The 12,131-nt window shown below is 38.2% G+C and overlaps 2 protein-coding genes across 3 annotated transcripts in view; both read left to right on the top strand.

Annotated features, from left to right (window-relative positions):
• Nucleotides 1–12,131, top strand: part of LOC131323202 (NADH dehydrogenase [ubiquinone] 1 alpha subcomplex subunit 1) — a 92,379-nt gene that overhangs the window by 52,303 nt on the left and 27,945 nt on the right. The window lies entirely within an intron of this gene.
• Nucleotides 3,782–11,633, top strand: LOC131323198 (putative zinc transporter At3g08650). 2 transcript variants are annotated; one of them, XM_058354887.1, is made up of 7 exons: nucleotides 3,933–4,272; nucleotides 4,605–4,676; nucleotides 4,803–5,430; nucleotides 6,148–6,432; nucleotides 7,199–7,327; nucleotides 9,108–9,205; nucleotides 10,557–11,633. In XM_058354887.1, exons 3-7 carry the CDS (start codon nucleotides 4,966–4,968, stop codon nucleotides 11,368–11,370), a joined length of 1,791 nt encoding a protein of 596 aa, XP_058210870.1. In that variant the 5' UTR covers nucleotides 3,933–4,272; nucleotides 4,605–4,676; nucleotides 4,803–4,965; the 3' UTR covers nucleotides 11,371–11,633. The 2 variants fall into 2 exon arrangements, with proteins under 2 accessions (XP_058210868.1, XP_058210870.1); XM_058354885.1 differs by lacking the exon at nucleotides 4,605–4,676 and having other exon boundaries at nucleotides 3,782–4,272.

Raw genomic sequence — 12,131 nt, 5'->3', positions numbered from 1 at the left:
ATATGAAAGACTTAGGAAGAATTCTCCTCCTTGGACAGAATATCATACGAAGGCTGTCCAAAAGATTAAATTAAAGGCTAAGCAACTTCCATGTTTAGCTATTGCTAATCCAGAATGGAAGAAAATTGTAGAAACGGATGCTTCTAATATTGGTTAATGTGGCATCCTAAAACAATATAATCCAAATTCTGGAAAGAAAGAATTGGTAAGGTTCACTTCTGGACTTTTCAAATATGCACAAGCTAATTATAGCACAATAAAGGAAGAGATACTTTCTATTATTAAATGCATAAATAAATTCCAGGATGATTTATTAAATCAACAATTTTTGTTGAAAGTTGATTGTAGTGCTGCAAAGCAGGTTTTAAAACAAGATACAAAAAATCTTGCCTCAAAGCAAATTTTTGCTCGTTGGCAGTCTAAATTATCTGCCTTTGATTTTGATATAGAATACATTAAAGGAGAAAATAATTCTCTACCTGATTTCCTCACTCGTGAATTCTTGCAGGGCTGAATGTTACTAATTGGACGACTAGAAATACTTTCTGGAATAAGATATTGGGAAAATTGTATTAGAGACCTAAATAGTAAGAGGCATAATATGCCCAGAAATTCCTACCAGGTTAATTTAGCTATTTACAAATACAAAATAGCACAAAAACAACAGCAATTAAATCTTTTGGCTGCCTAATGGAGAACAATTTTGCTCATAAACGAATTATTTTTCAACAATGGTTGAAATTACAAAGGAATGTCTTCCAGACAAATTTTGAGATAACTATCCTCAAAAGGGCACACAATAGGTGTCATTTGATTAGATGGCTTCATGCCAGGGAAGCAATGCTTCGACATTATCAGCAATATGGATCAGATGATGATCAAGATTGGGAAATTGAACTACTCCAGTTATCAATTGAATATCTTCAAAATAAGTTGAATGTTTTTGGCTGGTGCTTAATTTTGCAAAATGAATCGACCTCCAGATCGAGGACGTGGACGGGGAAATATTTCTCGTGGCCGGGGAAAGTCCAAGATCACACAAGCTAATATTGAAGCCTACTTGAAGGCTCACAAACTACAATTTCCTTCACTACAAGATGCTGCATCAGCATCAACATCACCCTCATTCAAGGAGGTGGTGCAATCTGAAGAGGTTTTCAAATCACTGGAAACCACAGAAACAATTATGATTCTGGAATCTCAGGATGAACAATTCAAGAATGATCCGTGGGAAATAAAGTCCCGATTATTTGGATACAATGAGCTATCCAGTTCCAGAAGGAAAACTCCGATATATTTATGAGGCAATGCTCTCAGGATCTGGATCGGTGGAATTCCGCCACACTTATGACAGCAAGATTGGACAAAAAAGTCCAATAAGCTATAGTAAGGCCATAATTAAGATGGTCATACCTATTCACAAATGGGGAATACACCCACAACAATCTAAAACCTTGTCAATAAAAGCAGAAAATGGAGTTCCAGTTCATTATAATTACTGGGATTACATTGAAGCATGGACAAAGGCATTTTATTACCAAAATCAACGGAGGAAACACTCATGGTTTCTAAAAATTTGTCCAAATCTTGTTGGAAAGCATGAATTGCCAAATTGGTTTTATATATGGTGGTCTAAATTTGGCCCTCGATTCAACTATTTATTCCTGAGATTCAGAAGCAATTGGAATTTTTTACCAATCATCATCCTCAATTACAGGAGACCAATACTTCAGAAGGAAAATCATTCCTTTTCATAATGCTGACTTTTGGTATCCCATGGATCTGGAAATGGAATGTTCAATTTGGAAGTAATAATTTTGGACTTCCAGTTTTACAAAGAACTTTCCAATACAGGTGGTGGAAAGGTATTAATCTCGACCAGACTCTTGCAGAAATAAAGGCTACAACCCAGGAATTAAAGTTACAATTAAAGAGAAAGGAGCAGAGTTCTAGAAAGAATCCTTTCTTAGAAATCTCGGCTTAAATCAAGGCAAAAAGTCCATCTTTAACAGATGATGAATTGGTAATCAAGACCATGGATAAAGAATCAATTCTTGCAATCTGTTCAAGCAACACAGATGGCTGATGACGAGTCCATGACATCAGCAAAAAACAATGAAGAAGATAATAATCCCTTCACATGCTTAGTAGGGGAATCTCAAGACCCTTATGAAGATGATGGGACAACACCAGCACCGACTTTGGGTGATTTTTAGGACAGCATGACCGAGATGATGGCGGAACAGCTGTCCTCCCGAAAAGGAAAAGAGAAAAATCAATAATGTCAACCGACTCTCGGTGAAAGTTACTCAATAATGGAGTAAAAATAAAGACAACTCAATTATGGAGTAGGTTTGAAAACACTCAATTATGGAGTAGGTTTGAAGGCACTACTTTCGGTGAAGATATTTGTGTCGATGGGGCCCAATGTGTACCCGACAAGAATCTTCATTTCAATTCAAGTGTAATTTCTATGTAATTTCATTTGGTAGAGTCCTCTGTATAAAGGACGCGTTTGTATTAGGAAAAGCAGGTTTTGGATTGCCCTCTCTCTCTCTCTAAAATCCAAGCACTCTGATTTTCTTCTCTCCTCTTTTGTACATTGGCTTCGGCCTTATAAATAATAAGGTCAGTTTTCTTTTGATCCTTTGTACTGTTAATATTTTAGTTTTCAGTATTATATTTGGTATCAGAGCCATAAATGGCTTAAAATAATCTGTTGGTGCAAGTATAAATTATTCTAGCATGAAGATGCCTTTCAAATATCAAACCAGAAAATTTAAATGCAAGAAAATATTTTAGGTAGTGGGACGTCACCCAAGTCGCGTTCGGATTTTTCCGGCCATGAGGACCCGGGAAGGGTAAGTTGACCTTGGACTTTCCCCGGCCACGATCCGTTTGACTTTGGCCATAAGGGGAAAAAAAAAAACACCCTCCATTGGTATTTATTTTTGATTTTGGTGAGGCTCATTACGGATCTTACAAAATTGTTTAACACCATAAATTATTCTTAAATATTTTTATGGGTTCCTAAAAATAATTAGTTGAATCAAATATCGGTAAGAGCTCTTTTAGAATTCATAAAGTGCCCTATGAAATCTGAAACGCCCTACGAATTTTGAAACAGTCCTTACCAATATCGGAATATGCTAATTTTTTCAGGAGGCCATAATAAAATATTTTAAGAATAACTTGCAATTTGAATCATCTTTGTAGGACATGTAATGGCCCCACAACCAAAACACCTATTTTTTAAAAAAAAATTTGTGGGGCCTATTTGAATCTTACAAAGATGATTCAAACCATAATTCATTCTTAAAATATTTTCTAATGAGTTTCTGAAAAAATTAGCACAATCCAATATCAGTAAGAGTTGTTTCAATATTCGTAGGGCGCCGTACATATACTAAAAGCGTCCTATGAATTCTAAAATAGTCCTTGCTGATATCAAATTGATCTAATTTTTTTTCAAAAATTCATAAAAAAATATTTTAAGAATAACTTGCGGTCTGAACATCTTTGTCAAACCCGTAATGGGCCTCACAAAAATAAAAAATAAATACCAGCCAAGGTTTTTTTTTTTCCCCTTATGGCCAAAGTCAAACAGAGGCTCAACTCTTAAAGGTTGGAATAGGGTGCCGGAGACTGAACGGTGCCGTTTGGGGGAGCAGCAGGCCACTGCTGCCCCTCGGGCACAGCAGCCCCCCGATTCCCTCCTAATCAGCCTCGGTTCAGTAAATTAATCTAGATACGAGGTACAGCAGCCCCCCGATTCCAACTCATTGGAACTAGACCGTTCCCTGTCCTCTTTCTAATTGGGCCTAGCCCAGTTTGATTCCAACAGCTCCAACTCGTATTCTCCTCTCCGTCGTGCGTGTTCATCCAGGTAATAAGTCCGGTGTGATTTTGGGTCAACGGTTTCTATTACAGTATATGTCAAACACCTTCTTGCTTCCCATTCAAAAATCCTAAACACCACCTCCCTGGTTTTTGCCCCCCCGTTTTTTCCTGCCGAAAACAACGTGCGGACGATGAGACGGGGTAGACTTTAACATTTTCATATAATCCTTCATTGTCACTTTCGGTTGAACCCTTTACTAGTCTTCACCCATCTTTGCTTTTCCAAATAAATTGTAAATTAATAAAAAATATCCCAGCTCTTCGTGTCGTGGGTCTTTATCTGATCGGATTGGTTTTATTCCTTCGAATATACTACGCGTTTTTTTGTGGGGTGCTGTTGGCCGAAGACGCAATCTATTGCTTCTTTTATTGGTAAGTAAAAGTGATCGGATTCTTTTTTAATTCATCTCCAATATATGCTTTTGTCACTCAAATCGTGATCTTGATGTTTTTATAATGTTTTTATAATCGGATTTATAATGTTAATCATTGATTTAATTACTGGGTAGTCATTGAATTCATCTATATTTGGATGGGTTGGTGGTATTGGGTTGATAGTTCCCAGAATTAGGGTTTTGGTAGGGTAAATGCAAATTTGTATGTATAGTGTGTCTACATATGGCCCCTTTTTTTGTGGGTATCAATCATAGAACATGTTTGCTCGGTTAGCTTGTAATTTCTTTAGTTTGGTTGACAAATTGAAGTAGAGTACTTGGGATCTGCTTCTTATGGGAATTCATCTTTACTGATTGGTGCAGTCCCACCTTCAACTGCAGGTTGGTAGCTGCTTTTCAGCTATTTTTTTAATTAAGTTTAACTTGTCAAAATCTAACTGCATTGGCCGCAATCAGGCATTTTTTTTAATGTAATTGATATCCATCTAAAATTGTTTGGTCTACCAGGTCCACGCATCTGCAAATCAAGTTAAAGGGGGTTTGCATACGATTTATTTGAGGGCATGGATCAACTTCAATTGCGATTGATTATATAACAACTCCATTGGATTGTATCATCTAGCATTCCTCAGTTGAGAAATGAATGTCCTTTGATGTCATATGAACAAGAATGGATCTGACCTTCAAACAGATCCTGTTGTTTCTTCTATTTCTTGTGGTATTGAATGGTTATGCCGTAGCAGAGGCCGAAACAGAAAGTTTACCAAGGATAAGAACTGCTCCAGTGAGGAATACAGAGGGTGGCGTTATAGATGGCACTGGAACTGAGGATGTCTTTAGATCTGATGGTACTACGGATGGACTGGGTGAAAGGAAGGTTGGAAGTGGCAGAGTCTCTGTGTCATCAGTTGCATTGTTAACACTGGCGATGGCTGCTGCCACTGGTTTAGGGGCAGTACCATTCTTCTTTGTGGAACTCGATCCCCAGTGGGCCGGAATATGCAATGGGATGGCGGCAGGGGTGATGTTGGCAGCTAGCTTTGACCTCATTCAGGAAGGACAAGAGCATGGTAGTGGCAATTGGGTAGTCATCGGCATTTTGACAGGAGGAGTTTTCATTTGGCTTTGTAAGAAGGTGATGACTTTAAATCTTTCTTATTTTTGGAAGGGGATAGTACACTGCCAATTTTGTTGGTTTTTCACATTATCACCAAGTTTTAGTTCGATTAGAATTGTCATTGAGCTGATGCCGATGCCAATACAGATTATATCTGACATATTTTAGTTATGCTTCTAATGTATCATACTCCTCAAGCATGTTGGTCCTAGTTTCTCTGTTTTTGTTTTGTTATAAGTTTCTTGCCTATTAATGCAACAAAATTTGTTGTGCTTATTGGAGTCAATGCAATAGCCTTTTACCCTGCGATAGTTCATATTTATCAGGTAGACGATATTAACGTTAAGATTCTTGTATTCATGAAAGATGATAGTTAGATGCCAGATTTCAACTCCCGTGTCCGTAAAATTGCTTTGATTTGTGATGTTCCTTTGTGCAGTTCATGTAGTAGTATGCTACGCTGTACTATTAGGATTTTTAATTTTTTGTTGAATTAGAAACAAACATAAAACGTTGCAGTGAAGTAGGGGTTTCCTTAGCTGAAATTCTGTGCTATTGTGTTATAATATCGATGATGCGGTGCACAAAAATGAAGCACTAAAATCTTGATTCTGATGAACAGCAATTTAAAACATGAAGCCATTCTCTACAACATTCATCACAGTTCAATGGATCATTCTGATTTGCTATTTGTTGGCGATTACATTGACGTGCATTATTGTCTTTAATGTTCAGTTTCTGGAGCAATATGGTGAGGTTAGTATGTTAGACATAAAAGGAGCAGATGCAGCTAAAGTTATTCTTGTTGTTGGAATAATGACTCTTCATTCCTTTGGGGAGGGTTCTGGTGTTGGAGTGTCCTTTGCTGGCTCAAAAGGTTTATCTCAGGGGCTATTGGTGACCTTAGCTATTGCCGTGCATAACATACCAGAAGGCTTAGCTGTGAGTATGGTGCTTGCTTCAAGAGGGGTTTCTCCACAGAATGCAATGTTGTGGAGTGTAATTACATCATTGCCCCAGGTGCCGTACTTTTCCTTCTGAGATCTTCAAACTCATTAGCTAGAAACAGGTGTTTTAACTTGGAAGCAATGTAGCATTTAAAGACAAGGTTTCCTGTCATTTAAAGACAAGGTTTCCTGTCACCAGGAAGAAAGTCGTATTTGCATTGAAATGTGTTCTGCGTTTTTTGTTGCTGAGCATCTAGAGTACTTTGTGCTTGATGATGGTGAAGTTACATTTCGTTATATCGTATTGTCATCTTTTCTGGTGTATGCATTGTAGATCTAATGTGAGCCTCTGAATAACGATGTAGTTTATCAAAAAGGAAAAAGGAAACCAAAATCATCCAAATGGTTGTGTAAGTTGCATGCACGTGTCTAAAGAATAGTAGGTCAATTCAGACACCAACACTCCTACACGGGTTACCGTTGTTCGCACTACCTCAAAAATGCAAGCATGTGAGCTGGGGAGAGTTAAAAAAATTATACTCCACAGAGAAAGAGAAGCACTAAAAGAATAGTATGTGTAGCTGGACTATAAAAATGTATAAGAGATTTGTTGAGTTTCTTCTTCCGTAGTATGCAATTGTGTACGTTGATCTAACGTGTCCATGTTGGCTACTTGGATGATGTTGTTTTGTTATTATGACAAACGCATCTATGGAAGAAGACCGAAAAGGAACCCACTTTTGTATCCTGTTGAGCACGTAAAGGTGGAAATAACAATGTTCTTAGTTATAGTTTAAGATGCCTCCATTTATTGGCCATTCACATCCTTGTTGCTGCAGCCTATTGTTGCAGTTCCTTCATTTATCTGTGCCGATGCATTTAACAAGGTCCTACCATTCTGCACGGGCTTCGCAGCTGGGTGTATGATTTGGATGGTCATTGCAGAGGTTCTTCCCGATGGATTCAAGGTAAAATGCAGCATTTCTTGTACAATCTCTGATACTGAACATTCCATAACGTTCAAGGTGTTGTGAGTCCAGTAATAGCTCAACCAATTTCCTTTTGAATATGCTAGTTGCATGGCACATGCCAATGTTTCTGTTGGAATGTGGTGTTTAGGTTGGTTGCTGTTAGGGCTGCAAATGAACCGAGCGGCTCTGGAGCAGCTTGTTGAGGCTCAGCTCGACTCGTTTAGTAAACGAGCCGGGCTCGAGTTCGATTTTTGGGCTCTTTTGCTAAACGAGCTGAGCCTAAAACTCCGAAGCTCAGCTCAAAAAAGTAGGCTCAGCTCGTTTATAGCCGAGTCGAGCTCAAGCTCAAGTTTTTGGCTCGTTTAGTAAATGAGCCGAGCTTCAACACAACAAGGTTTGGCTCGGCTCGGTTCGGCTCATTTGCAGCCCTAGTCGCTGTCATCTTAATTGATCCATTTCACTTTGTTACTAGTAATTTTTGGAAGTTTGTTTACACGTGCCTACCGCATCAGCTGTTGAATTATGGCCGTTGATTTTCCTCATTGTTTACATTGGTTGCCTCAAACGCAATGGTGGTTGCTGTTATCATAGTCAATGCATCTCATTTTGTTACTGCTAATTACACTTAAGTGTCTGGTTTTTTTTTTTTTTTGATCAGCCAAAAATATTATTAATCACCGAATTCAAAAATTACAGAGATTAAAAGGACAAGCGTACAAGAAAATTAAAATTACTTAATCTTCTTAGGTACCCAAGATCCAAACACTGGTCATAGACCAACAAAACCCTAACAAAAACCCCAACCCCGAAATGCCCAGCCCAAACCAATCAGGATATGAAAATGAAGCGCCGCTAGTTGTATGTTTGGGACACATTTATCTTTAGATTATTCTAGAAATCTAATAAAGGCCTATGCAAGTTTTGAATCAAAATTATAAACGATAATTGTGTTGCGGCTGTCGCCAAAGGCATAAAGCGGGAAGGAGAGGATCATGAGTCCCACGTCGAATGGCCAATGTATTATATGTATCCACGGCAGACCATATATAACTTTGGCTTACCGTCCCCCGCTGGAAAGTAATGACTGAGTACTGCATCTATCTATATTTGTATATCTACATATGCAAATATATTATATATAGTAGATTCATCTACCTATCTATGTGTACAATGTACATACATATATCTATACATATAGGTATATATAGATGTATCGATATGTATGTATTGATAGCTATACCCAGCGCAAAGGCCATTATGTTCAAACAGTTTTGCAAAGGAACTGGCCATTGCGTTTATTCCATGCCACATATGCTAAGGGCACATTTGTGATTGTAATGGAAAGGACTTCGGAATCTCGGATACTCAGGAAGGAGTCGACGAAAACTGTTGCCTCTCCCGTTTTTACTATAGGTAATAAAATGATAAGCAAATTTAGGAGAATTTATACTGTCATTCAGTTGATGATTAAGTCTCGTCTTGACGAGTATATTAGATTGGAATTTTTGGTCTTGAACTTTTTCTGTGGAGATCAGTTGACACCTGATATGGGACCATGGATCTATGGAATGGTATGAGCATGAGATGTGATGAGGACCATATTAGTACTTCTACTGGTAGAAGCTGTCCACGTGATCACATAAATCATGTGTATAATGTCGATGACATGATTCAGAACCTGATTTTAATTCCATGTCACATTCAAAAAAGTTAGGTTTTTTAATTTAAATGTTTCCATAACTTTGATTCAAGTGTCTTCCTTTTTTGGTGATAATAGGAAGCCTCTGCATCTCATGTTGCTTCAGCAGCTACGCTTTCAGTTGCATTTATGGAAGCTCTCAGTGCTGTCTTCCAAAATGTTAGCCACCGGAACAAGTAAGTTCTCAGTAGTCGCTACTGAACTTATTCAACTCAGTGTGACAAATAATCATTTGGCTGAATGTGTAATTGTGCTGTTGGACAATATTCTTGCTCCATAACACCCCCTGTAAGGTCCATGTTTTATGCTAGGTGGAAGTGTACCCTTCCTTGCTCTTTCTATATAAGCATACCTTTATTTGACAGTTAGGAGCTCTATTGTCATCTAACCTTTTCTGTAAGGATATCATAATCCTGCTGGCGCTTGAAGCACATATACGGATATGGGATACAAACACGACATGACACGGATACGGTGATACTGGAAAACCTAAAAAAATAGGATACCGAGACGTCCTGGATGCGTCTATGTAGATTTTTTAATAGTTATTAGTCTTCTTCTAGGCATAAAAATGAAGCCAAAATAAATAAAAGAGTAGTTGATTTGCTAATACGAAGCATTAAGCACGGGTCAATGTCAAAAGTCATTGCCTACAACAATATACGTGTAAACTTTACATACATCAGTTGCACATATACAAAATTATGATATGTAAATATACTAAAAAAGAGTTAAAGCCCCAGTGTATGTTGTACGTGTAACGTACTGTGTATGTAGTCAATTAAAAAAACTATACATATGAATATATAGTTTTAGATACAAATATACAATGTAAGACCACTATATATACGAGTATATATTGGATAACTGTATATTACACAAAATATATGAATATATGGCTGGAGTGTGTGACTGTATGTGTGCGAGAAATTTGTAACTATTATAATATTTTTACAATTAAAACCTTTAATTTTTACTTGATTCTTTAAAAAAAATCATTTTAACCCCCGCCGTATCCCTCGTGTATCCGAAATTAAAAACATTTAATTAAAATACTGGATACTTATTTGCCGCACTCGATACGTATCAGGGCATATTGGTCTCTGATACATATCCGATACCCATACTCAACTAGTTTCGGAGTATCCGTGCTTCATAGCTGGCGCTAAAGGAATACTTTCCGGCCTTGTTGGGCTCTTACAATTGATGTATTGGCCTTTTGTCTTAGTTAATGATTACTCACTCCAGGTACTTTCGTTATCCCTTTTCTTTTTTGGTTCTCTTTTAGACGATGTTGAAAATTTTGTCTACAAGAACTGGAGTAAGATATTTTCTTTGGTGAAAAAAATTGAGAAAATTAATCCACTTAAAGGGCTTGACAATCAAAATTGGTCAAACGAGATGAGACTGAGAGTAATGCGCATTTTTGCTTTGATACTGCATAACCTCTCCTCTAAAGTAGTGAAATGCGTAATGCCGGTTTGCCCTCGTCCGCTATAACTAGATTTCAATTGCTTCATGATGCAGTTCAGAGGATGTCTCTGGCTTCCTCGTTTCACTTCTCTTTGGTCTTGGGCCATTACTCGGTGGCACGTTTCTGGTTGCATTTGCTCTTGCTTTCCGCCTTCAGCACGCTCTCCTAACCGGCATAGCCTCTGGCATTGCCTTTGTTCTTGGCGCCTGGCGACCATTACAGCTACTTGTCTCTTCGAAGATGGGTTTATTTCCCCTGGTATTTCTTCTGGGACTGGGAGCATCATTCGCCCACATCTCCATCACAAGTGCGCTAAAGCTCACAAGCCGGAAAAAGTCGTCAGCCAATACCCTATCTACAGTTACAGGTTTCTCTGTCAGTAGCCTTACTCTTCAGTCAATATTATCCTGTGTAGCAGTCGCTCTTCATGCTTTAGCAGAGGGTCTTGCATTAGGAGTGGCAGCGCCTAAAGCTTATGGACTCGGACGCCACATGGTCCTTCCGGTCTCTCTCCATGGGCTTCCTCGAGGGGCCGCTGTTGCCAGCTGTATCTTTGGGGCAACTGACAGCTGGCAAGGGTCCCTTGCTGCCGCTGCTTTGATAGGGTTTGTGGGCCCTTTAACTGCAATCGGTGCGATACTTGGTGGGATTGATTACAGTGGTCTGGATCACTTGATGGTGTTTGCATGCGGGGGATTAATCCCGTGTTTTGGGAGCATTGTTAGAAGAGCAGTGAAGTTAAACACACGGAAGGGCGTTTTTGGCCTTGTAATGGGGATTGGGTTAGCTACTGTGTGCCTAACATGCACTAAGTTGGTTTGCTTGCATACTCCTTACTGCAACTCTGCTCCAGAGGCTGTCAGATAATTACATGAGAACTCACATTTGACCTAATAATTAAACCTTATAGTTGGAAAGAACTTGCGTTCTTTACACGGGTCTAGTTCGATCCTGGATGTGCAAGTGCTTGACACGGGTCTGGTTTCGGGAGGAAGCGACGGTAGATTGTTTTATGTATTTTTATTTCTTCAAATTCAGATAGGTAGATTGAAACTTCAGTTTAGAACTGCACTGTGATTAGTGTATACTATTACCGATTCTTGAATAGCAGCGAACAGAATTTGGTAAAACTGGTATTGACAACCAATGTGCTCTAATGGAAGAAGTTTTTTTTTTGAACAGCACTAATGGAAGATGATTCCAATGACTCTGCCTCTTGGTTTAAAACCAATGGAGTTGCACAGTTAAAATTTCAAAGCTTCTACAAATCAATCTAACTCAAAATCATTTTGAGACTCGTATTGGAGTTGGTAGATACAGCTTTGGGGAGTTCATAGCCATGGTAAAGCCCAAAATTAATTACTCCTTTGGTCCCGAAAGTTGGTAGTTATTCACTTTCGTTTTTCCAGATATCTCAAGATATAACTTATGTACTTATGTTTTCAGATGTATAGTTTTTTAAATATGCAATATGAATTTTATTTGTTAAATCTCGATTATTTCTATGAAACAAAGTTTTCAAGAAAATCAGTGAAAATAATATAGATTGAAAAATATAAGCAATTTAAAAATAATACGTATATACTGAGATGGACAAGAAATTTGGGACGGAGAGGATATAATAATAA

This window comes from Rhododendron vialii, chromosome 4a, assembly GCF_030253575.1.
Source record: "Rhododendron vialii isolate Sample 1 chromosome 4a, ASM3025357v1".
NCBI classification, from domain to species: Eukaryota; Viridiplantae; Streptophyta; class Magnoliopsida; order Ericales; family Ericaceae; genus Rhododendron; species Rhododendron vialii.
Note: the sequence above shows the minus strand (reverse complement) of the source record. Positions and strands in the feature narration are given on the sequence as shown.

Excerpts from the sequence above, each read along its gene's own strand:
- LOC131323198 (XM_058354885.1), top strand. The coding sequence starts at position 4,966 with ATGGATCTGACCTTCAAACAGATCCTGTTGTTTCTTCTATTTCTTGTG. Across the intron at positions 5,431-6,147 it reads TCATTTGGCTTTGTAAGAAG|TTTCTGGAGCAATATGGTGA; the intron begins GTGATGACTTTA and ends TTTAATGTTCAG. Across the intron at positions 7,328-9,107 it reads TTCTTCCCGATGGATTCAAG|GAAGCCTCTGCATCTCATGT; the intron begins GTAAAATGCAGC and ends TGGTGATAATAG.